Here is a 26,931-nt window from a genome sequence, read left to right on the forward strand (position 1 = left end):
TTTATCCGCGTTAATTTGATGAAAAAATTAGGTATTGATCGGTCTTCGGTTTTCGGTACTGATTTATGCTGTCATTTCTTTATAAGAAAAGAAAAATTGATACGGATCGTTCGTTTAACCGAGTTAATTTGTTAAGTAAATTAGAGGGGTAAGTACCTGAAAAATGAAAACAAATTGTCATTGCACTTGGACAATTTTCTGACACTGATTTATGGTATTAATCGATATTCGGTTTTCGGTACTGATTTACTCTTTCATTTCTCTATAAGAAAACAGAAAATTAATACGAATCGTTCATTAGTCCGCGTTAATTTTTTTTTTTATTATATATAAGTGGTCCATGGGACGATTAAATATTCGAATACATGGTGCCGTATCAAAGTCTCCTCTATAATAAACGATTTGACACGTCTGGAGACGCATGATGTATCGTTGCCCGCATTCCATTCCCTTCGTCCTGCTTCCTTGTATAAAATGTCGAATTGAAACGTATCAAAAAATATTGACATTTTGAATATGTCTGAATTCTGATTCTTTTTGATCCGAAGAAAAGGATTGAAAAGTATTAGTTCCCATTAAATTTTATTGCGCTAAATGCGAGACGGTCTCTTTCGCCCGGGTGCCTCACCAGGGAAATTTCTCTGGTACGCTAAATCCCGTAAGGCCATCAGTCTTTGTAGTATATCTCGTCGGTGCATAAGGTTTATATTTCCTGTACATATATATTTTAATACATTTTCTTTGGATATTATATCAAACGGATTTTGCGTGTCACGTATCCTTCAGACTACACGGACATCATTATTTTGATCATTTTGATTTGTTTGGTATTCATTGAATTACCCAGAACGCGCAACTGCTATGTTGAACGACTCAATTGTCGTGTGAAATATTTCGATTTTCACAAATTCATATAAAATTTTTTATTTTTCACTGATTCACAGAAGTCTTTCACTTTTTATTAGTTCACGCTAGGGAAAAGATTCATGATCGCTGCCCCGAGCAGCTGCAACGCTTTTCGAATCATCTATGTCGGCGCGCTTTTACTTCTCAGATTTCTGTCATTAATAACTCGATAATTATTGCGAATCTCGCAAAATGGTATGGGACTTTTATGTTTGTCTCAACCCAATCTACCCTCACACTTTGGGTTGGCAGCTAATTACCGGACACTTCGTATGATCTTCATGATATTAATCATACACAATATCAATTCTTTTTTTTCTTGCACATGTTAACATGTTAATTCATATTATAAACGCGTAACAATGTGCGAAACCGTGCTTGTCAAGTACGCTATTATGGTTGTAGCACGGACTGTCACCACATACAGGTTTTACCGCCGAAACCTGAAAGTGAATGTAGCATCGTAGTTCCCCTCTCAAAATGGATGCAGATGGCGCCCTTTCCCAGTGCGGAAAGTCGGTGTCGTCGAAAACACCGTGTTGGCCGCTCTTACGTCCTCTCTAGTTATACTACAACCTCAGTTTGTCGATAAAAATGGTGGCGACTCGACCGACGGAGACTTTAGAACACTTGAATGATTCAACTAGCGATAAGGACAAGCTTTACTCATCACCTCACTGTTGAGTGGCGACATCTACGTCAGTTAAGCTCCAGCGAAAAAATATCATTTTAATTCCATTTGGTTTTCACCTCTCTACATCGTAACATCGTTAATGTGAGTTTTTATCTAATTTTTTATTATTAATAATAGCAATTTACTACAAAGAACAAAGGAAAAGGCTTGTGGAACGTTAAGATATAAGCGTTTCATCTTTTCCATGGCAATATAATCTTTATCTTCTTATGCGTAATACGAAATTGGGAGGCTACGACGGAATCTCTTGTAACCTCATTTCCATTGCGAATTAATTTTTTTTAAGTAACAATCTAGAACAAACAAGATTTTTCTTCGTCGTCGTTTATCCTTTCCATGCTGCTGCATATCACATATTTGCACATGAGTTTTGTGACTGCAGTGCCATTTGATAATTATAAGACGAAATAAATAACATATAAAATATGTGATACACTTTAACACGAAGAATGAAGTAGAATTTAAGATACACTCAAAAGATCATCGTATAAGCCACGAGAGAATGCGTAGAAAATTACTTCTGAATTAATACAACTGCTTGAAGATGCAAATAATACGGAAACGAACGAGCGAGATGGCGGCATTAATCTATTCCTATATTCGACGTCACGATGTTCTTCGCGAAACGTAGTTATCGCATGCGATAATGCAAAAGCAACGATCAATAAATTTTTCGATTCTCCCATCAAATGATAATGTAACATGCATATCGTCGGACAACAATAACAGTAACTTCCGGTCGGGGCAACATTTCGCGATTTCACGCGTGCTATTTCATTGATCGGCGTCTCTCGCGCAAAAGACAAATCAAACGCGGACTAATTCATTTGGAATTTCACAGAAAAGTGCGAAAAGCGAAAAAGCGAAAAATATGAAAGAGATGAACGACGTTAGTTTTGAGATCTCTCGCGTATGTTGTATTTTGTATTCATATAATCGCGCTTCTGTAATCGCTTCTGTAATTTAATGGTAACCCAGACAGCACCGGACATCCAATGGATTACGTTTCACGTCCAATTTGTGTCCGTATGTCCGATTTACGTCCGTGGACATAAATTGGACGTAACAAGGATGTTCTTATTGGACATCGGACCTGTAGGACGTCCGATATAGTATATCCATCAGACATCCATGTCCGAAATTGTGACAAACGTATGTCCTATGGACGTCTTTTATAAAAAAAGATGGACATATAACGGACGTCCAGTGAACGTCCATGTGCTATCTAGGAACGTAATTGCTTCTGCACATCTACTTGTGTAAAAAGGCAACTTCTGTCGTAAATTGGAAGATTATCACAACGATAGGAAAAAAGAAAAAACGATAGGAAAAAAGAGTTGCTCGTCACTTGAGTATCGCGTGTTGGACAAATCGACCGCAAATTTATTCACCGCTTAAACATCTCCCTCCTCTCTTTTTCTTCCTCCTTTTGATTAAAAAAAAGAAAGTTAAATTAGGAAGCTAATATTTATTTACAGATTACTCGCGCCCTCACAATTACATGTCGCGTTACGGAATCGTTTACGGTAATCAGCAATTTCTTTCACTATTCGCTTATTCTTCGAAATGTCCTCGAACACGATCCTTAGGGATCGTCCATTAATCACGTCCATGATACATTTTTCGGTGTTTTTTTACCCCCATTCCCCTGCGTGATTTTAAGTGATCCCTTCCTTCTTATCACGTGATTTATTAATGTCGTCTTATTAATAAGAAATTCACGTATATAAATATATATTTATTTTATATATTATATAATTTCATATAAATTTTACATAAATGACTCAACCAATAAACAGTCGCGACGTAAACATCAGTTGGTATTGAAAAGAATTAACTTTCGCGAAAAAATATACGTGATATTTCGTATCGTCTTCCCTTCCCCTTTCATTGACTCTCCCCTACCCCCTTAAACCTCACGTGATTAATGGACGACTCCTTATCACGCGTCTCACGAGATAAGGTGTGCAACGAAAGCGATTAAAAATGATGAGAATTTATCATTTCCGCCCGGAATTCGTTGGAATACAAGCGAGGATATTCTCATTCGTTTATCGTTAATTTACTCGTTTATTCGATAATTGTCCAATTATCGATGTCCTTAACGAACAATAAATCACAACTACGGCATCGGGTGCGCAACCTGTGTGCGAAAAATTCGCGAGTCCCGAGCACGAGGATGTTAAATTGATCGAAGGAGAAGGAGGAGGAGAGAAGTTGTCTCGTTATACACACACACACACACACATAGTTTCTGAATCCGAAGATCCCGGATTGATCGAGAAAGCTCTCCGTTGTTGGTAATTACATGTTCGAGTTTCCAGGACCTAACTGAGTATATGTTTTCGAAAAGAACTTCGCGGCGCATTTATCCGGAACGGGTCAGCCGGGATGAATCTGCGCGCTATTGACTTCTCGCTGTGCAATCATCACCACCGACGTAACAGCTCGATCTCTCCCCCCGCCACCTGACCTGATTAATTCCCCCCTTGCCCCGAGATCCTGCATATCATGTCATCACGATGACGTAAGCGCACTCTTTCTCTCTCTCTCTCTCTCTCTCTCTCTCTCTCTCTCTCTCTCTCTCTCTCTCTCTCTCTCTCTCCCTCCCTCCCCCTCCCTCCCCCTCCCTCCTCAGCTTTTCCTTATTGATTCCATGACGTCATTCGCACATCCTACGCAACAGGAGTCATCCTTAATCCTCTGCGTCATGATCACACCTCCGAGCCCCAGTGGCTCGCGCATGCGCAGAATGATGGTTCGAAATTTGAACAACGATTGTGCGGAGAGGAGTCGCGATGCGACAGAAGATAATTGTATATGATTATATATGGAATTTTCTCTCTAATCACATATATGATTATATATAAATTTTTGCCATGTATAAACATACGCCTACATCGGAAGAAGAATGCTGTTCTCTATATAATTATATTTGACTATGCAGAGACAAAATTCTCACGTATGGATCTATATGTCATAATATATAATTTATGCATAATTATATATAATTTTATATAATTACTGTAATTTTTTAAGATTTTATCTCTCTTCGAGAATCGAACGTGAGAATTATGACATAATGAGCACGTGCATTTTGCGACTCGAAATAGGTCTTTGCTCAGCGAGAAAGAAAGAGAGAAAGGAAACGCTGACTTTATCGCGGGCTCGAATGCATTTATTATTGTTAATGTGCTGCTCCGTCGCAGCGACAGCTTACTTACCGTTTCCCGAAAGGCGATACGCATCGGTTGATCAAACTAACGTGAAAAATGCGCGCACGTTAATAATACGCTGTGTAATCGAGGCAATGCGTACTCGCTTATTATCACATTTCTTTTTTCTCTCACAGTTGTAATCCCGCTGTTGCGCGCATTTCCATATTCAATGACTCGTTCCAACGTGTATAAAACGGCGATGATAACGTTACCGGTTGCTTCGAGCGTCCTAAGTAAAAGTATCAATATCTAGACAGAAAGGTTGTCCGTAATTTTTTCGCGTGAGCTTTGGAATGTATCCGTCTAGCTTAGCAGAAAAATTCGATTTCTGCTGGGAAAATTCGCCCACTGAGCAAAGTCGATGTAAATCGATTCTAAATCTCGCACGAGAAATTACGGCAAGCTTTCTGTCCACCCGCCTAACCCGCCGCTCTGGTGACATTCTTATTATTTTGGTTTTTAATTAGGATGTTTGGTCTTTAAACACGAACATTTGAACTTTCACCCAACAAAAAGTAATTTCAGAATAAGCGAAATCATTTAAATTTTAGAGGATTTTATTCTTATATATGGTCTCAAATAGATTCTTCAAAGATTAAGAGGAAAATATTATAAATAAATTATTCTTAAAATTAAAGGGATTATATGTTAAACGTATAATGCAAATCTTATTGATTTTAATGTAAATTTCCTCTTGTACACAGATTATTTAATCTTTTTTAAGAGAATTATTACTTATTCTTACTGTATTTTATTCTTACTGGTTATATTGATTAACTTGAAAAAATTATTATAAAGTATAGTAAAAAGTAATGTGTATATATATATATATGTGTGTGTGTGTGTGTACTTCTAGCTCCAGTTCTACAATAAGTATATAAGTAATAAGGCATAAATGAAATAAAATCATCATAACAAACAAATTTCCAATCAGTTTTGTTATGGACTTCATAGCTACGAAAGATGTTCAGATTAAAGATGTTCATCATAACCAATTGTATGAAACATAGTTAAAAGAAAGAATATATTATTATTCAACTTCTTACAATAGATTATAAACTATTTTTGACCAAATATGGGTAAATTATCTTCGTTACAGCAACACACATACCTTTTTGAAAAAGCATCCCAAATATTCTGACCCATGAGCATATGGTTATTTTTTCATTCATATCTGGAGGTAGAATATGACTGAGCAAAAGAAGTCGACATTCAAATCAACATATTTCTCTTCATATGAGAGGAAAATTAATTGATATAAGAGGAAATCCTCTTGAAATAAGAGGAAAACAGTTAGAATAAAATCTAGTAAATTTTAGATGAATGGTTCACTTTAATCGCTTTATCGGAAGAAAAATCCTTTTTCTGTAAAAGGTTTCGCTTAAAATATGAGACTACAGGAAAAATTACGTTACAAGTAAAATACTTTTTTTTGGATGTTCAATATAGAATACATACGTATACGCGATACATGTGCACACATTACGTGTTGGAAGTTTCAACATATTTATATTTAAATTCAAAACGATACGGATGTCCAAATTCAGGCAGATGTCTCGGCATTGTTACGATTTTATCTCACGCGTGTATGGCGCCAATCAGACCCGCGTCTTTCTGTCCGCTGTGTTATTAAGTCGATGGTTTTTCCGTTTTTCTATTCTTTATTCTATATTCGAAGCTGCTGGTCTTGCACTCCTTTTCCGCGTCTTACGAATCATCGTACGATCTTTCGTCATCCGCGCACGTGAGAGATTTACTTTTCCGCGAATTACATTTAATACCCCGGCAGTTTATTCCATTGCCGGCATCAACAGCGATCGCATCGATATGTTATCCGATAATAAAAAGAAGGCTGCCGAGCAGCGTCCGTCCGCTGATTTAGCGCGTCTATAATTTAGCGCGAACGACAAAAAATAAAATCGACGTTAACTAACGGGAAATGATTGAGTAGAGCAAAGGATGAATTTGAGATTAGGGAAGGCGACGTCGCTCGCCACTTGAGCGGTACGCGAGAACTTTTGCGGCAGCCTTGCGAGGTGAATTACGATGATTGATCGTCTCGTTTCTTTCCTCACCTCGTGCAGATACTCAACGGCTCTAATTGCAGCGATATCGTAACGGGAAATAACTTTTTCAAACATAATTAGGCGCTCTGAAGTACAATTCAGGGAAGCAATCGCGCCAATGATCGCGATGAAGAATATACGAAGAAAATCGCAAGTCTCACGTTAAATAACATCTCATCGAACGTTTCAGTCATCGATTACTAGACGGGACTCGTATTCCTTACGATTCCTCGCAGGTGGCTATGATACGGTGCCTCGATACGAAATATTCATTTCCGTGAGAAATATTTATTATTTGATAAGCATCGCGCATCGCGCGCAATATTGCGGCACCTCTCGAGGCGAGTTTCCTCCGTAGCAATAACCGTCTGTCAACCTTTCTCAAAGCAGTCATGCGAGGCAACATAAAAAAACCGACACACCTGGTCGAGGTTGAAAAAGGACATGTCGCGGAGGGGACACCCCAAAAACGCATGCATTCTTTCGCGCCCTTTCTTCCCGAGACCTTTCATTCCGCTCTAGTCTTTTATCCTCTCTCTCTCTCTCCCTCTCTCTCTCTCTCTCTCTCTCTCTCTCTCTCTCTCTCTCTCTCTCTCCCTCTCTCTCTCTCTCTCTCTCTCTCTCGCGACGATTCTCCGGGAAGCCACACAGCAAAGTTTTGCATCCACGCGAGGCGTTGGGCAAGCCTTATCAAACTTATCAAACAGCCTCGTTCTTTTATTCGTTCGTTGTGTAAAGTTACAAAAATCGTTCGAGTAAGTTTCACTTACGATTGCAGTGCATTGCCTATTACATGGAAACGTCGGAAATCATTTTTACCATTTTTTATTATTCGCAATGAAAGTGAAAGTCGATGAGTAACAGACAATCTCGACGGCGATCGATCCCTTTGCCGGATCAAGCCGGATTTACGCTATCCCTTTAGACATGGTCAGACAAAAAGTCTCCCGATCCTCCATCGAATTTATTTTCAATGGAGACGGTCGAGATGTGACGATGGCGGATATAATCCGTGAATACTCCAACGCGAAAGCGTTGAAAAATATTTTGTCGAAGAGTTTATACAGTTTAATTTATCCTGCTTGCCGTCGCCTAGACGGGATTTGAATCCAGCCTTACACAACGACGGAACGTACTCCGCTCGCCAGCGAATATTACACTCTCGAGTAATGATCGGTTGCAAACGTGTCAAAATAGAACGACGGGCATTGAGTAACGCTCGACCGCGGCTTCGATTGACGGCAGTGTGACTGACCTTTTAGCGCGGTTACGTAAAACGCAAAAATGCACGCGCGAGAGGCGCGGAAAGTTTTGCAAAATAATTACGTCATTGAATAATGAAGTCTCGCAAAATAATTAATCGGTGTGATTTGTTTTTGTCCGCCACGATATCACGAGTGCGATAAGGACGACGAGATATCCCCCGTTACCCTCCACCGTCACGCCTTCGTGAGTCTCTTCATTGTCCGATGCAGATGTGAGATTTATCTATCTGGTTACCGTCTGTTTATCTATCTGTCCATTTATCTGTTTATCTGTGGATCGGCCGGTCGATAGAGCGAACCCCCTCGCGCCTACCAGCTTAAATCACGTTCGCGTTAACGAGCTGTTGGACGGTTCGACGATTATTCACTTAAGCTCGGCGAGCGATCTCGTGGAATATATTAGAAAGGTAAGTGATTGTTCGATCCTTGCCACCTCGGGCGAGGGACGAAGGATCGCTTCCCACCGCAAGGTGAGACGAACATATCGTGCAGCGGAAGGGAACGACTCGGTCCGACATCTCGAACGTTTCTTCTTTTCAACACTGCGACACCGCTCCCTCGAGGCCGGCTAAGACACAAGTGTTTCGACTTGAGGTACACGCGTGTATCGACGGTCTTCCGGCGATTAAGCGGGCGGGAAACAATGAGAAATCGCGAGTCGCGTTTACCAGGTCGCGGTGATACGCAATATGTCGCAAGAGGATTTTCATCGGAGACGCGAAGCGACGCTGTTATCTTGACGGCCGGACGAGAGAAATCTTAACGACAGCCGGTGAGGGAGAGATAAAAGTTCGGAAAAGACTGGAGGATGAGGAAAAGCACGTATCTCTCGGTAACAATGTCGAGCTTCGATTCTTCTCCCCGCTCTCCTGCAACTCCGCGGCAGCAGCCTCGTTACTGCAGAATCGCGTTAGCGCGAGCTCCGACTCGGCGAGAAAGCCGGCTGTGATACGCAATGCGCAACAGCGAAAACATGCCCCGCGTTTGTGGATTTTAATTTGATAATTTCAATTTGCGTCACGACCGCCTTCGTAAGAGCGCGACTATGAGATTGACATCGGCGGGGAAAGAGAGCGCGAGCGATAGTCCAGCAAGTGAGCCGTAAAATGACAAAATATCGAGCCGGGTTACTGGAAAACTCTCTCGGAACTCTTCCTCCGTTCGCCGTCCGCTCGCTGTCACTGAGCCTCGCTTCGCGTTAATATGTTTCATAAGCGTGTGTCAAGTCGATTTTCTCAATCCGCCGCGTCAACTATGAATGAGTAACGCGCGCGCGGCTATTGTCACGACTTCGCGCCCGCGCGAAGCACGACGGCCGATGTGCGTTTATCGTCCTGGGATCACGTTCATCGATCTTGTTTGTCGATCTCCCCAGAGATCGAGGCCGATGAGACGTCTCTGGAGTCTCGTCTGGGAGGCATGATAATCCGTCGACGATTGCGCTCCAGAGATCTCGTTGAGTATACATGGGGATTTATTAACTACTTATTTGTTACAGTTGCTTTATTATATTAATTAATTATTAATTAATTATTTAATTTATCATACTTAATTATAGTTTATTATCTGTTCTTAATACGCATACAGTTTAATATTGGATAAATTCCGCGCAGGTTATAAGTGGCAAAACGCCGGCTACCGAAGCGTTCGAACTTGTAAGCGGAGAAAGAGAGATTTGGAATTCAGGAAAAGTTAAAATGGAGAGACGTGAGATCAGAGCAGAAATTGTCAGATTGCGGAAAGCGTTGTACCTGCGAGGAAACTCGGCAAACAGAAAAATCCACGTCCTGTTCCGTGGAGGAAGGATTTAGAATTTATACTACTGTGATCAAAAAGTATCCGAACTTTATTTTTTAAAAATCGCGGGTAAACTATAAATCAAATCCGTTTGCTTTTTTAAGTTGGTACACATGTCCTTCACATTTGGTGAAGAAATCATGGCGTTCCTTCAAGCCGTTTGAATGATTTTTACGATGTCGAAAAAGATGGAGTAAAGAATTCGTTTGAAATTTTGTGTTACGAACGAAATTTCGTTCACAAACGCATTCCAAATATTGCAAAAAGCTTGTGGCGATGATTGTTTATCGAAAACAAGTATGTTTGAGTGGTTTAAGAAGTTTCAAGAATCCGTTGAAGACGATCTCTGGAAGACCATCAACATCAACGCCGATGACGCTCACATTGAGAAAGTGAAAGAATTGGTGCTCCAAAATCGTCGATTGACTATGCGAGAGATAACAGATGAAGTTGGAATATCATTTGGATCGTGCCAGCACAGTCAATCCGTAAGAAACGACCAGAATTGTGGGAAAACCAGCTCGTGGATTTTGCATCATGATAACGCACTATCGCATACTTCGACACTTGTGACGCGTGAATTTCTGACAAAAAACTCAACGTATGTCGCTCCGCAAGCACCGTATTCACCAGACATGGCCCCCTGTGACTTTTTCCTGTTCCCCCTACTGAAAAAACTATTTCGCGGACAGTGTTTCGAATCGATTTACGACATGAAAGAAAAATCGTTGCGTGAATTGAAGGCCATACCGTCCTGCCGCGTATGTTTCCTGGACTGGATCAAACGTTGGCATATGTGCGTTGCAAGCAATGGGGACTATTTTGAAGGAGACTATAAGAATTTTGATGATTGAATTGTAATTTTGATTCTTAAAAATAAAGTTCGGATACTTTTTGATCACAGTAGTATTCCAGCGGATAAATTTAGACCGGATCGTGGGAGAGACCGCTTGTCGTTGCACATTGTAACGTCGTTATCGCGCGAATTTATCATCGTGTTTTCGACACAACGCTGATTTCCGCGCGGGGGTCAGCGCTTACGCGTCGTCGGGTTACGCAATTTTTACGTATCGGCACCTCGCGCGCGTAATGTGTTTTTATCGCGCGCGATAAGTCCATAACAGGCGCTGGAATTCTCTCGCGTTTCCCAATAGGACGCAATACGATCAACGATCGTAAAACGACAACGAGACAATCGATTAATGACCCCCTGTTTAGACGCACCGCAATGGTCGGTTATTTTTGACGTCTCTCTTTTGACGTCTTTCGTGATCTTAGATATTCTCATCTCTGATATTGCGAATCCTTCGACGATTCCGAGAATCTAACCGGGTATACATGGGAATTTATCAACTACTTATTAATTATAGTTTATTACTTATTTTACCGAATTTGTTGTTATTATTTATTGAATTTATTATTATTATTTTACCGAAACGGGAATCCCCCGTCGGGGCAACATTCAATTTCAAATTCAACCAAAACGTTGATTTATCAAAATTAATTAACTATTGGCTGAGTACGAGTTAACTATCTGATAGTATCATTTAACCACGATTTCGTCGCCTGTTTCCCTCCTTGAAAACCGCCTCGACACGGAAAATCGTTATTCCCACTCGTCGATCCCCTAGGCACCCCGACATTTTCGCTTCGCGAAAGTCAGTATCAAATCGTCTGGGAAATTTTATTAATCCAAAAGTGGGAATCACGTCCAGCAAACGCAGAAGCATCCCACGCGTTGACATAGAAACGGTCATGAATCATCCGTTAGCCTCAGCGAGGGCTACCCTTAACCCTCACCCCCCCGTCCGGGAGGTCGCTATAGCGGGTTAGCTTAACGTTTACCAAGTCACTCTTCAACCTACAGAAAAAAAGTTCTAGTTCAAAAATCGCGAGAAAATCAGCCAAAGAAGCAGCCGGACTGTAAGGGTTAAAATCGCAGAAAGCGGCGTTCCAGGGGCGGCCGATGGGTCGCTCGATACGTCACCGGAGGGTGAGACGGCGTCGGTTGCGCGGAGCTCTCCCCTGCGCCCGTCCGCACGCAACTAACGCGCATACTCTCATCGCGATCACACACATACATACACACACACACACACACAGTTTCATAAATACATCGGGAGTACGCGCACGACGTCCACGGCACGGAGCAAGCGGGAGCGAGCGTCATTCAGAGCTCGACCAGCGCTCCGTGCAGACTCGGCGGCTCCGTCCGAAGCTTTCTCTTTCCTTCGTCCTCGTGCTGGCACGTGAGAAACCGCGCTCTCGCAGGTCTTCCTCCATCGAGATCGGTCTTTCTCCCCGAGAACGGGAGTGCGCGCGCGCGCGACAGTCGGAGCCGCAATCAGCGCGCGGGTGGTGCGACGACGGTGGTGCGATCCGAGAGGAACGTCCGCGAAGGCGAGGAAAGCGTCCGCGAAGTGCGATGGCCGGCGTCTGAGATCGATCCCACAGTGCGACGCGCCTGCGAATTTACCCCTTCGCACACACCTGGCCCCCGGTTGACCCGCAGCAGCAGCAGCAGCAGCGGCAGCAGCGGCAGCAGCAACGACGACGGCAGCCTGCGACGCATCTGCGAGCACGGGTGAGAGAAATCCGCGCGACGCGGCGCGGCGTCGCCTCCGCCAGCGGGAGTCTCGTCGTCGCGATCTTCAATGAAAAGTCTCGCGGAATCTCTCGGCACCGTCGCGAGACGTTAGGCCGAGGGCTGGCGTGCGCGAGGCGCGTCGAGCAGGCGCGACGTGCCCGTCGAATTCGCGAGGAAACGACGACCGTGACGAGCAGCTCGGCGTCGGCGTGCTGACGCGCGCGACGCGCAGTATGGCGGCCGAAGGGATGCATTGTGCGCCGTGCGACCTCGGGAAGGGCGGTTTCAGACGTGCGCGCGGCACCCCGAGAAGGTCTCGCGACGGCCTCACGCTCACTCGAGAGGGTGCTCTGCGGTACCGGGAATTCGAAGCCAGCCGCGTGCCGCTCGCGTCGGCTGGACTGCTCGTAAACACTACGCGGACCTCGGCGACGTCTCTTCGGCTGCTTTCCTACGGGTCTTTCGATCCGGCCAACCGACGATTCACTGGGCCGGCCGGAATTGCCAGCGTAGGAACTGAAAGATAGTTCGTCGCTGAAGCGAGTAAGAAATTTGCGCGTTTTTCGGCATTTGCAACGCGCGCGTTTCGATCTACTCAGTCTCTCAGTCTGCCGTTCATCGCTCTGCTAACCTAACATACACGGGATTGTTCAAGTTTCTGGTTATTGGCAATATTGGCAATGGTTGGCAATATTGCCGGCTGATTGACGACTGGTTTAATCGTAGGCTGGAGGAAATCGCTCTTACGGTGAAATCTCTGGTGAAGCGACGCACTGTAGGGCCAGATGACATTCTTTGGTTCAAAATTGTTTAGAGACTGAATTTCCAACCGATCATCGATACACCGATGGATGAGGTTGATCCTGAATAAATTCCGAAGAGATCTGTCTTGCCAAAATTTTGAAAAAAATTTTTTTCTCGAATTACTAATCTCAAAAGAGGAAAAATTATCATTAAACGCGAGAAACTTGTGGAATACTCATTATTCGGCACTTATTTCTATCTAATAGCGTATTGAGCGGATTGAAACTATGAAACCAATCAACAGACACTTCGAGATTTATCGATCTTGAACCAGAAACTCATTAACCCAAAACTCATATGCCCAAGATACAAAAACATCAAACATAGACCCGTTAAGCATAAAACCGAGAGATTTTAATCCTTAATTCTTTCTTAATGTGGGCTGAAATGATGAGCTTTGAAATTCTGAGTCTTCTAAAAAGTGATTATAAGTTCTGGGGTCTCGCATTTAGTATCCATAGGCTCGAATGCATTGAGGTCGAACCCAAGACACTGTACTTTAAACGATAAACTTTTAAGACAAACCCTAAACCCATGAACCCTGAACCGATAATTTTTTTCAAAATTTCGGCTAGACAGATCTCTTTGGAATTTATTCAGGACCAACCTCATCCATTGGTGTCTTCACCACCATTCTTTCGGAATCGCAAGAGCGTACGTTTCACTCAAGTAGAGATTGTTAGTCGTAGCGAATATTCCAGTCGATTAGGAGAATCTGTTCCACAGGAGCGAGTTGTTGAGACGGTGAAGCGTGTCGAATTCACCGCTCGATTTTGAATGAAAATGTTCGCTCTGCCATTCGGGATGAAAAAACTCACTCTGTACGGGTGAGAAATTACTCGAACACGCGCGACTCGAAGTGTCTTCTCCTTCTTGAAGTAACGCTATAAGTTAGAATGAAACGAGTATACTTTCTTTCAACAGTGTGCGTTCTATTTCAGAAGTTCTCCGAAAACGTATGGACCCTCGGCTGTCACTCTGCTTTTCGAGTAGAATCTCAATTTTTCTATTCAGAGAATTATGAAAATTGAAATTTCACCTCCCCCCCCTCCACAACCGATAAATGACTACGTGAAATTTTGGTACTCAACTCTCGGTGGTTTATATGTTGTTAGATCGCGATTAATCTATGTTGTTTTTTTACGAGCCGCAGAGTATCTTATTTAACGCTTTGATTAACGAGCAATCGTCGAGTGAGAAGAAGAGAAAGAGAGAGAGAGAGAGAAAAAGAAAGACAGATAAATTTATTATCAAATGAATGTCCTCCGGAATGTGAATGCGTTGATAATGCAAGCACGCTACAAACGCGATAAAGGTCGCGAGCGTAACAATGCTTATCTTAATATCGATCGCGCTTTATAAATAATGAACATGATACTTAAGAGCGTCGAATATTCAGCATCCTCTGCGCTCGCACGAAAACGAAACGAGCGAGTTCGTTTACGATGATGCTTTACGAAGCAGGCTACTCAGAGACCGCAGGAGATTCCGCCGGAAGTCAGCGATTCCTTCGCGAGTTTCGAAAGTGGACACGACGAAATCGAGAGTCTCTCGCGAAGATTCACGCGTTCTGAGTCCGCGGTGCCGACGGTTCCCCTCACCTCCGAGAAAGTGATGGACTTCAAAGATCGACGCGGGGAAATAATTTCCCCGAGAGAGAACAAACTTCCGGTTGTTCTTTCTTCCAGGATAACGAAAGAAGACTTGACTACCGCGTCTTCGTATTGCCGCTCGGCTCGCACATGCGACACGTCACCGCGTATCTTATTCGATAGATACGCTCATGCATAACGGACGTTCTATTTGGTCGATTCCCCACGTAAACAGCGTGAGCCTGCGGCATTAATGCGGCCGGCACGAGGAGGAAGCGGGCGCGGGACGAAAACTGGGTTTGGGAAACCCGGTCGGCGACCCACGTGGCCTATTGATTTTCTCGTCTCAGCCGTCACACTTCGCTCGCGCTGGCGAAACTGGCCCTTTCGCCATCGATGAGTCGCGCGCGCCGACGACGATGGCACTCGACGCGAGCGCGCTTGATAACGCGCATTAAATTATAGCCGCGAGGGGAGCTCGCGACTAGCGCCTGTAATTTCCGCGCCGACGAGGATCGGCCCACGTCGTTGTCGTTTGCAGCCGTCAGCCGTCTGGCCGTTAAACGGCGAGATGTCGATTTCGCGGCCGGAACGAGTACCGCTCGCGCCGTTTTCTGCGCGACCACGAGAAGAGGGAGGGAGGGAGAGAGAGAGAGAGAGAAAGAAGTCGCGGCGGGGACAGACGCGGGTTAATTCGCGGTCGCGAACGAGATTTCACAAGCGTCACTTCGTACGCGTCGGTAGTGAATCAACGAGAACAGGGAGGGAGGAGGAAACGAGGTGATTTGTCATTCTAGCGTCGGAGGAGCTACGCCTCGTCGTCGTCCTCTTCGCGGAAGGTAATCGATGGCGCCTGGCCGTGTCTTTGCTCTTTCCGCAGATGACTTTAAGCACAGTTCGTTGGCGAGCGAGCACGCCAAGCGCACGGAGGCCGTCTGAGAATCGATAAAAAGTGATGCAACATTCGGCTGGGCTTTGGTGGACACTATCGTCAGCTGATATGCTAGTCGGAATTGCCAACAAAGCGTTCTCGTGACCCGCACACGTGCTTCGCTCGCGACAATAACCGCTGCGATAATATTCCATGGAGAGAACAAACAGACAGAGGAGGGAGAGAAAGAAATCTGACGTTCTGCGACGCGAATCTAAAGTTATCAGACACGAGAAAGAAAGAGGAGTGTCGATGAAAAAGAATTACGTAATGTCAAATTACGCAAGACTCGATTCGCGTTCAACAAATCAGAAAATACACCGATGTTGACGAACTGGAGGTAAATTAAGTTTGATCGAATTTGAGAGAATGCTCTGAATTTAACGGATTAAGAATGGATCGACACGTCTCAGCAGGGGAAAAGACAAATTGAGATCAAATTACAAAAAATAATGCACGTTGAAGGAAAGTTTGTGAGGAAACGTGAAGAAACGTTGTGAGGAAAGAATACGAAGGGACGAGAGTAAATCACGCACGAAAATCCGTTACGCTCGGCGTATCTGAGGAACGAGAACGGCGCTTCGTCGAATACTTTTTTCACGCTCCCAAATGGCGGGTATTAGGGACCGGTATTCGAAAATGACGAGAAGGAGGGAGGGAGAGAGAGAGAGAGAGAGAGAGAGAGAGAGAGAGAGAGAGAGAGAGAGAGAGAGAGAGAGAGAGAGAGAGGGAAAGAGAGAGAGACAGACAGAGAAAAGAAAAGAGAGGGGTGTATATATACAAGAAGAAGCGACGGGGCCCTAGATAATCCCCCTGTATGGCTTGAACAAAGCTCCTTTGAATGTGTTCGCGACCATACGCGGCCACGCTCTCATAAGAAAGAACCGTGTAGACGAGGCGATCCTCGAATGTGTGCATCGCCGCGTTGCACCGAGCGGTTGAAGCACTACGAGTGCCCAGACTGACGCATTAAGACGACTTCGAATAAAGGGGGTTCTACGTCCGCGCGGTCCCTTCACGAAGAAACGCTCGCCGTAGAATCGGGACGCACGAATTCAAACATTTATACCTCTCTCGGCCGGCTTCTTTTCCCTCTCTCCTCCTTCCAAATTTCAGGGGAGAATCACGCGTGAGAGTTTACCGCGGTAGATAAGATAAAAGCGATCACACCTGGAAGAGCCGCAGCGCACGACTGATAAGTCTGCAAAGTCGCACGGCAGGATTTCGACTTTGATCTCTTTTCTCCTCTCTGGTGGCTCAACTTTTTTCTCGCCATTTTGCATTTCGATTACATTTCAGGATATCTCGGATTCCTTCGCAACACTTGCTGCAACAGTGGTTCCGCCGGCAAGAGACGTTCTTGAAGTATAAATTTACCTTCGAAATTTGCCCGTACATGATAATGACTTCGATATGCACGTGTCTTATTTTCAGCGTAAGTTCCCAGGTACAATTTTTGCCTGAGGACGAAATTTACAAAAGAATGAACGCTTATTCGCTTATGATCCTTCTCGGTAGCGAAAACTCTTCTTCCGCGTGTATCTCAACGAAGAGGAGACCGTTCTTTTTCGCTGACGCCCTCTACCTTCGACGATTCGGCGTGTTTCTTCAGTACCGTCGAATCGAATCAATGCCGACGTCGACGGGAGGCGCGACAAAGTGGAATACGCGCGATATATCGTAAGGTTGTTTAGTCTGTAACGCGAGACAGGACATTCGATACTAGACACATCGAGCAAGTCAACGCGATTAAAGATCCGCGCCACCCGCCGCGTGCTGGATTTAGTGTTGTTTCAACAAACACGACAATTGCTCCATGTTGCACTGGGAAAAAGACTTTTGTTGTCACAGCAAATGGACGTTTGCTGTTTGGCATTTTTCGTTATTTGTAATTTCCACGAATACACATTGCCGGAGATGCAACAGAGATTTGTTCCCGTTACGAAATTGTTGAGGTCAGAGCGACAAATCGTGAGTAATAAATTATTTGTTATCACAACGGAGTCATTTGCTGTTCCACATTAACAAACCATTTGCTGCGGTGTTTTGTCAACCCAACAAAAGCTTTTTTTCCCTCATCGTGTGGTCATCGTCGCGTCAAGGAGCCCGGCGACGTGGGGGGCATCGACCTCGGGACAAGCGCTGACAAGTGCATACTGCATCGCGCTTCTGCAGCAAACGGACACTCTTTATCGATAGCGCGACGTTAGCTGACTTGTCCTCAACGACGTTGACGAACTTACGGTAAAACGGTACGTGCGAGCACATCGAACGCAACGATTGATCCGCGAGATGATCAACCTTCGTTCTCGTCGTCACGGCGAAGAAGCGGAGGAAAACGAGCAGACTCGAGAGACGATAACGGAGTGACGAACTACTTCTCGAAACGAGTAACGCTAACGAGTTGATTTTAACCCTTTAACGCCCGACTTTTTTTTTAGTGTTTGAAGAATAAAATTTGAGTTTTTTGAACTAGTCAATCGTCCCTTTCCATTTTTCGCTGCATAAAAAACTGTAGGTCACTAGGTTTCACGATAATCGGTTGATTTCTTGATTTACGTGTCCACCATATTGGATTCGCCATTTTGAATTTCTGTATTCTTTTAATTTCACATTTTGCATCTGAAAAAGCTTCCGAATGTATAAAATTATAATAGATACCAATCTATTCATTTATAGTGCACTTCTAGACGTCAGTAACAATGCCAACTATGCCTACTTGGAATTTGACAAAATATGTTATCACTAAAACTGAGCTAAAAACAGACTAAACCGAATCTACATACAATCTATATACCATTTTTTAGACGAAGAACTCACCTTTACGGTGAAGGTGCAAAGAAAACGAAAATATCTCCTTTTTGATTAAGTTATGGATTCTCAAATGCGTTTCTGGTAACTGTGGTTACCAGTAGGCGTTAAAGGGTTAATAAGCAACTTCCTCAACGTTCTGGTAACGAGTCTCTCATGAGGAGCGCAATTAAAGAGCGCTCGAAGTCGGCGATGCGACGAGTATCGTTGGCCTCTCGAGACTCCGTTTGACGAAACTTGCTTTTCGATCGAGAGGAATCCTCACCTGAGTGTGTGGACGAGCAGGTAAAAATCGAGCGCGATCGATAACTCGCGGACTTGGCGGGACGAAAATGACATCGACGCCGCGCGGCACGGCGCGGCGCAGGCTCGCCGGTCGATCGGCAAATCGGACGCGAGTTTGACGTAAATCGCGCGACCTTTCGCAAAAATCCGACGAACAACCGGTCGCCCGGCGAACGTGCATGCGTGCTAATGACGAAAGCGCAAGGCAGGGGAACGAGTTTGTCACCTTCGCGAGGCGAGTCTTTCGTCGGGCGATAATAGGGCGTGTATCGATGATTGCGCTCGTGATTGGCGCCGAGTGGACCATCTGACTCGATAAACCGCCTGATATCGATGGAATCCCGACGAATTTGTGACGCGTTTCAAAAGCGACTCTTTCGCCGGCCAGTCTGGCGGCCGCGTTCGCGACGGAACGTTGACTTCGGGGCTGGAGAATCGCGAACTCGCGGAAAGGTTAGCCAAGTGGAGTGCTTGAGACGCACGTCGCTCGATTTCCCACTCTTTTTCTCTCTTTCTCGGTTTCTCGGTTTCTTTCTCTTTTTCTCACAAACCCGGAAAAGTCGTAAGTACGAGAAGATGATCGTCATATCAGCAGCTTGCGAAAGTACGCCGGATCGGCGACGATTTCGTCGGCTCGGGAAACGAGTGATTTCACAAAATGCACAATTAATCGAAAGATGGCGGGAACTTTGATCAAACCCGGCGTGTCATCGTTATTAATGAGAAAAAAAACGTGGCTGAAAATCCGACAAATTTTCGCAAGCCATTAGGAAGTAATAAATAATTCGTATCGTATTTGTATAGTAAGGTAAATAATATTCTACAGGATTTTGTCATGATCGGCTTCCTTCTCGACATTAATTTTCCACTCGGGGTTGTTTCCTTCGCGAATACCTTCATCGGCCCTGACATTTAATGGCCATTCAATGTCCTTTCGACGGACCGTGACCGTTTTCATGCGCTTGATACCGGAGACGGCAAGGACTAGCGAATTTTTCGGTAGGATAAACCTGTTGCAGGAAGGCGCCACGAGACCCGCGAGTTTCCTCGTGAAAAGAATTGGAGCAAACGTGACTGCCCACGCAGCATCCCTCCGCGTATCCTTGCGCACGTCCTCGTAGCGAATAGATCCCTTTTCTCCCGGATAACACCGCGATAAATCGGCGCTGCTAGTTACAAAGTAAAAGTCCCTCGCACTCGCCCGTGTCGGTTGAATTATTCAGGACAAGGGTGGGAGATCCTTCGGAAAGCAGAAAGCGCCGGTCCGAGAGCGCAGGATCGCGGATTTATACATACGCCTCGCTCTCATCGAATTACTCGCGACCGACCGTGAGGAAAGGCAAAGACGCGGTGATAAATTCACGATGTCTTACGGCTGGTAGACAGTCACAGTCGTCGTAAACAGCATTTTCTTGATTCTAAGAAAATAACTCTGTTGCAAGTAATCGTGTTGATCCTCAAACATGATCGTGCTTTGCGCGCGAGATATGCACCGACAAACATGAACCATCGCGACGACGACGCTCGTCTCTCTCTCTGTTTCTCTCTCTTTCACGTTAATTTAAGAAATAGATTTTCTTATTCAAATGAAAAGCGAATGTCCACTGGGATCTTTTCACTGTTAAGGCGGAACTTTTGTACAAATTGGACGCTTCAAGCTAACTCACTAATTACGACTCGACGCTTCCGCTGCAAAGCTCAACGATATACAGGAATCGGAAAATTTAGAAATGCGTGTATAGAGAAGTTTTTCACACTTATTACATAAATTATATTATATAAAAATCTTTTCTTATTATATAAAGAGTTTATTATATAAAAATTTTAATTATCGTGAAAAAGGAAAATTCAGGCTCGACGGAGCCTCTCTGCATAGAAAGTAATTATTAAGGGATAAAATTCATTATAACGCCTGTGTGTCCTACAATATTCTACAAAAGTTACAAACGCAAAGGAAAATGACGCAAATGCATTTTATAAAGCAGACTTGCGCGACTGTTGCGTGACCGAATGAGATCGCCTCAAAATGATGATCGATTCGCTGTGCCAACGACGCGGGGATCATCAACGTAGAGGGGGGTTGAAAATTTGTTACGTAAGTGGGGGGGGGGGTTGACAACTTGTTACGTATTATATCTCGAGGTTCCACGGCGGCCGAGGCGTAATGGACTTAGTAACAATGAACTTAACGCTTATATCATTAGGCTTGCTACGCGTACGATTTTCAATCGTATACGCATTTACGCGTGCGTACGGTTGACAATCGTACCCGCTGCGTGCTAAGACTATTATGCAATCTTCCGTACAGCACGTGTAAGCAAACTATAACACGCTTATAACTGTTTGCCGACGCGGCTCGTATAAACTCCGCGACAAGCAACGTTGATGAACTCCTCGCGGTGATCATCGTGAAGCAATATGGTTGGTCATTAATCGACTGACATGATGAAAATCAACACGCGGTAAATCGTGATTGCATACAATGACTGTCGTAGTCGATTGCTCTGCTTTAATGAGTCACGCACTGGTCGATGATTAATTTCATTGATTTCGTTGCGTTGTTCATAATTAATGAATTTTGACTACCGCTTCGCCGATTATTTCGGTCAATTGAGACTTTGACCGAGTAATGCTCTCGACCTCGTCGCGAACTGGACACGCGAATTGGAGATCTCGCGTTGCGTGTTTCAGGAAAAATGTCCAAGTCGGGGAGCATCAAGGATGGCGAGAAAGGGCCGTACGATCCGGTCTCCACCAACGAGAAGGGCAACGACGAGATCAAGCTCGAGGCGAAGATGTCGCTTCTCAACGGCGTCACCGTCATCGTCGGCTCCATCATCGGCTCCGGTATCTTCGTCAGCCCCACGGGTGTCCTTAAGTACACCGGAAGCGTGAACGCGAGTCTCCTCGTGTGGACCGCGTCCGGCATCTATTCCATGGTGCGTGCAACTGCCATCGAGGAAACCGTCCTCGCCGCCATCGTCGCAACTGCGATATTTTTTCTTCCACATACAAAACACCTTTATTTACTCCGTTATTATGCCGAGCGCGATATTATTCAAGTAGTCACGACCGAGAGACGATAACACCGCGTTCCCGAGCTATTTTTACACGATGCATTCTCGCATCGCATTATCGATATTTACAGCCTCTCGATTCGGGTCTCCTGACGATCGACGCTTATATCGGAGAGAACAAATAAACAAATAAATAAATAAAAAAGGAACAAGCAAGATTCGCGCGACGAAACTCGTGTCACAATTTGTTCGGGTTTTCAGCGCGCAGCAAACATCGGCTTGTTTTCATTTATTTCTCGTCTTATCTCGACTGTTTAGCGACACTCCGTCGAATCGGCCGCGAGGATGAACTTTGCAGCTTTTCTCTCTTCCTTGGTCGATCGTTTCGGTTAATCTCTCCTCGAATGTTTCCTCGCTCGACAGGTAGGAGCCTACTGTTACGCCGAGCTCGGATGCATGATACGCAAGTCGGGCGCGGACTACGCGTATATCATGGAGACCTTTGGGCCCTTCCTGGCCTTCGTACGATTGTGGGTCGAGTGTATGATAGTGCGGCCTTGCAGCCAGGCAATCGTGGCCCTGACTTTCAGCGTCTACGTTCTCAAGCCGCTCTTCCCGGACTGCGTGCCGCCCGATGACTCCGTCAAAATGCTCGCCGCCTGTTGCATATGTAAGTAGAAAAAAAGAGACGAAAAAAAGAGATGAAAGACGGCGAAAAAAAGAGAAAGAAGAGAGACGAGAGAGGGAAGCCGCGTGTCTTGGAGAAATCGCGCGCCTCGACATTAACACGGAATGACGGACGATAAATTCGAGAATTTATATCTATTGTTGATTATCGATTGCGCGACGCGCGTCTGCGGTGAGAAAAAGAGAAAAAAGAGAATGAAGAACAGAAAAAGTACATAAAGAAACGATAAAGATAAGATAATAACATAATACGATAAGTACATACAGAAACGATAAGATCAATGGACTTGAAATTTTCCCAGGGTATTCATTAATGTTCAAAGTATAAAATAAATTTTATTGAATCACAAAAACCGATCCAATTTGTAATTTTAGATAAAAATACAATCATCCGTTTGCAAGCTCTGTATTTGCTATGTCGACATAATCCCGGATCTCTAACTATTCTGATACCAAAAAATGAAAAAAATTTTTTTAATATATGGTTATCATTATAGTCAAAATGAAGACAGTGAAGCCAAGTGTGGAAAAATAATGACTGTACAAAAAAAATATCGAAAATGAAATTTTTTCCAACTTGTAATCATGTTTAAAAAAATGAATAAAATAATATATAACTGTGTTCGAAGTAGGAGAGGAAACTACATGTCTACTGTATAATGTATAAAAATTTCAAGTTATTCGGTTTAGTAGTTTTTGCGTGTCGACAGTTTAAGAAAATGGTGTTTCCAGATAAACGCGTTTAAAGTTTTATGTGTATCTATACTTTCCATATAGATAGTAACAAATTTATTTTATACTTTGAACATTAGTGTAGAATACACTGTAAAAATTTCAAGTCCGTTGATCTTACTGTTTTTGTTAAAAAAATTCGTAAAAATATCCTTGAAAACGGCCTGCTCCGTATGTAATTCTCTCCTTAAATACATAAACGAAGCGCATAACCCAGGGGTTCCCAACCGAGGGTGCAAGGAAAAGTGATTGTAATTAATAATGAATAAGATGAATTTTGAAATAATTCGGCATTTTTATCATCAAATTAAAAAAAATGTTATTAAAATTATATATTTTTTATGTACGTATATATTCTGTACATATATATTCATTACGTATCCTCTGCGAAGCTCGTGATATCATGGATAATAATTTTATAATATTAAAATGATAATTAATTTCTATAAAACAATACTATGTAATAATAAATTATTATAAATTAACTTCTTACCGTAAAATCCTAACAACTAATTTTTATCACAAAACATACGAATAATTTCTTTTTGTAAGGGGTGCGAAGGTTCATTAATGAATTTTTAGGGCTGCAAAATACAAAAAAGGTGGGAAACCCTGACATAACCGTAACGTGACGCGACCCGGCCGCTACCTGAAGAGTGAATCGTGGATTTTCGGCATTATTATCGGTTTATACTTTTATCGGTTCTATTATCGGTTATTATCGATACATTATTATCGATTATCGACACGTCCCGAAAGGTAGCGTCGGCGTTGCGTCACCACGAAGAGAAAGGAGCTCGATAATCCACATTGCGCGCACGATCGGACCGAAGAGGGTTGGATCTATGAAGGAGAGCGCGAGAGAGCAATTAAGTTTGTCCGCCGAGACCCTCTGGTCGTACGCAACAATTACGATCAAACGAGGGCAATGCTGATCCTCAGTGACGAATAATATGCGCACAATACCGAGGCCAACGATTGAACTTCATTGGCTCGTGTGCGTTTGTCCGGGATTAAGCACTTCAAACGGGCCGACAATGCGCCGCTCAGAAAATTCATCTCTCCCACAGCAATCGCGCCCACAACGCGCGTCATCCACGACAGTGTCATCGTTCCGATTCTTATCTCGTCTCACAAGTGTTCTCTTTTCTTCGTCTTCTACCGCGTATCGTGAGATACTCCTCGTATCGTCTTCTCTCTTTCCCGGGGGTTATTGGCTGATTCAATTACGTCATTCAACTACGTGAATTCAGCTACGGGTCCAGGTTGATTGCTAATCTAATCGCGAGATCGCGTCTTCGGGAAATCCAGCCAAAGCGGCTGTGTAAATCCGCGGCGCGTGAAGTATTTTTCTTGCCGTCTAATGGGGACATGGATTAGAATTGGAAATAAAAGAGAATCACAAAGAAGAGAGCGGATTTCGCCAACGTGGATTCCACGTCGGTCCCACGCGATCTCAAATATCTTTTGCTATTTATATAACACACCGGGATTGCGCAATGTGCAATTGCGGTAAAAAGCGTGCCACGCGGAAGGAAAAATGAACTGATGTTATCAGGAGCTCCTGCGTTCCTGCGAGCTCGCGGCGTAGTCGCGCTGTTAGCCGCTGTTAGTCGTACACACCACTTGGGAATTCCGCCTCTTAAATGCGACTTTCCTCTCGAGAAGAACGTCAAACGGAATTCCCTGAGCGACGGGAGGAATGACGATATTCCTCGAGCTTCCTCGCGCAGTACTTCGTCCTTCGACGACGTTTCTCACCCCCGCGGTTTGTTTTCTATGGGGGACTCAGTCTTTCTTTCCTACCTCGGCAAACGAATAGATCGAATGGTACTCGTCGCATGGTACTCTTAATTTACAAGATATTATCAGTGAGACGGTGCTCGCGCTTGCAGGGGGGAGGGCATGGAGAGGGAGGACGCTGAGGCTCGAGGCGGCTTCCGAAGTAATCTCCCGAGTACAATGCAATGCTTCCTCTCCAATAAAACATAATCGCGATAAAGGACTTTCCGAGAAAAGTGTAAACGACAAGTGTAGAGCGGAACCGCGAGGTATATGCGAATGAATGATTTACGAGCCCGCGCTAATTACGTCGCGATAACGTATTTGGTGAGGAAGATGAAACTGATAACGACGGCGTTAGACGACACGCCGTTACTTAATCCGACACGTTCGCTTACGACGCGAACATTCTCCCTCTCTCTTCTGCCTCTTTCTCTGTGCTAGCGTGAACGCGACGATTGAAGTGCGTCAGCGCAAAAATACGCGCGACGAGGAGGCATGAAAAATGGCCTTCAAATTAATATTTCCCACTTTTTATTATACTAGCGCGTACGACTCAGGAGTTCCGATCTTGTGTGACGCGTGTCCTCGAGTTCCAGGAATTTCGTTGACATTTATTACCAGCGTAGAAATAATTACGCCCTCTTTCTCCCTTCTCCCCTACCTGAAACAACGCTCTGTCTTCTCGCCTTCGCTTCTCTCTCTCTCTCTCTCTCTCTCTCTCTCTCCCTCTCTCTCTCTCTTTCTCTCGTCGGAGAAATTATGGGCGATTATGCATACTGTGATTTTCGCTCCCTTTCAATATATCCGCGGGAATGATCGCGGGAGAAACTCGGCGATAAATCGCGAGAAACAAGCCAGAGAGAGAGAGAGAGAGAGAGAGAGAGAGATGCAAATCATAGCGCACGGTTTGCTCACTCCATATTTTCTCAATGAATTGCGTCGCGAAATCGAAACGCTTCGTCACCGCGACGCGTTCTTCCGAAGTATTCGTTTAATTGCTCTTAATTCTCCCGGAGCGCAACGAGATTGCTTGTCGATGATGCCGCGCGTAACATCACTGTAACGCTATCGAGCGTTATTTCAGCAACGAAAAAAGTGCGCTCGCAGCCGCGTCGCTGGGAACGCGTAACACGGCGGGATCGCGACAGGAGCAGCGCATACTTCCCGTCTTTGTGGAAATTCGAGGACGCACGCGATTTTTCTTGCGTTGAACGCGCATGCAACATTCTCGTGCGCTCGCGTTTTTCGAGGGCGGCCAAACAAACGTGCGAGCGAGCGAGCTTGACGAAGAATGCGCAGTTTCGAAATATGCCGCCGCTCGCCCCTGAAGCTCGTTTCATTCAGAGCGATTTTTACTCGCCATGTCGCTAACTCACGTTAGAAAAAATTTCCATCACCGCATAATGTACATTTACAACGCGTTACCGCTAAACGCTTGAATTCATTAACGATCGTTAGCAATCGGCGATGCACTTTCGCGATTGCGAATTCCGATCGCAACGATTTTCACCTACTACGTTGCGCACGTTAGCTACTCATAAATTTAGTTTAAATTTTAATCAGGACAATCTCTCGTCTCCGGAGCGTGCGATATATTTTGTGTGAATTAACGGTAGCGAGTTAATCAAGCATCATTAGAGCAATTGCACACGCACAGTTGCAGAAATCGTTTGTACACCGCGGAAAAGGATCAATCGGGCGTGTCGATCCTGCGGGGCCCGGCAGGATCTCGCTAACTGGGTTGCTCGAAGATG

General features: G+C 44.4%; 1 protein-coding gene across 6 annotated transcripts in view; it reads left to right on the plus strand.

Moving 5' to 3' along the window:
• Positions 1-1,664: 1,664 nt before the first annotated feature.
• LOC105184863 (Y+L amino acid transporter 2) overlaps positions 1,665-26,931 on the plus strand; it is a 41,588-nt gene continuing 16,321 nt past the window's right edge. For 3 of the 6 annotated variants that reach the window (XM_011143961.3, XM_025305127.1, XM_011143959.3), the window contains exons 1-3: positions 11,946-12,530; positions 21,648-21,895; positions 22,397-22,643. In XM_011143961.3, coding sequence (XP_011142263.1) covers positions 21,653-21,895; positions 22,397-22,643 — 490 coding nt within the window. In that variant the 5' untranslated portion in view covers positions 11,946-12,530; positions 21,648-21,652. Of the gene's footprint in view, positions 1,682-11,944; positions 12,531-12,570; positions 13,077-21,647; positions 21,896-22,396; positions 22,644-26,931 lie in introns of those variants that run through there. The other 3 variants (XM_011143958.2, XM_011143957.3, XM_025305125.1) reach the window with 3 other exon arrangements.

The sequence above is a fragment of the Harpegnathos saltator genome, unplaced genomic scaffold (genome assembly GCF_003227715.2).
Source record: "Harpegnathos saltator strain DR-91 unplaced genomic scaffold, Hsal_v8.6 scaffold676, whole genome shotgun sequence".
Classification (NCBI taxonomy): Eukaryota; Metazoa; Arthropoda; class Insecta; order Hymenoptera; family Formicidae; genus Harpegnathos; species Harpegnathos saltator.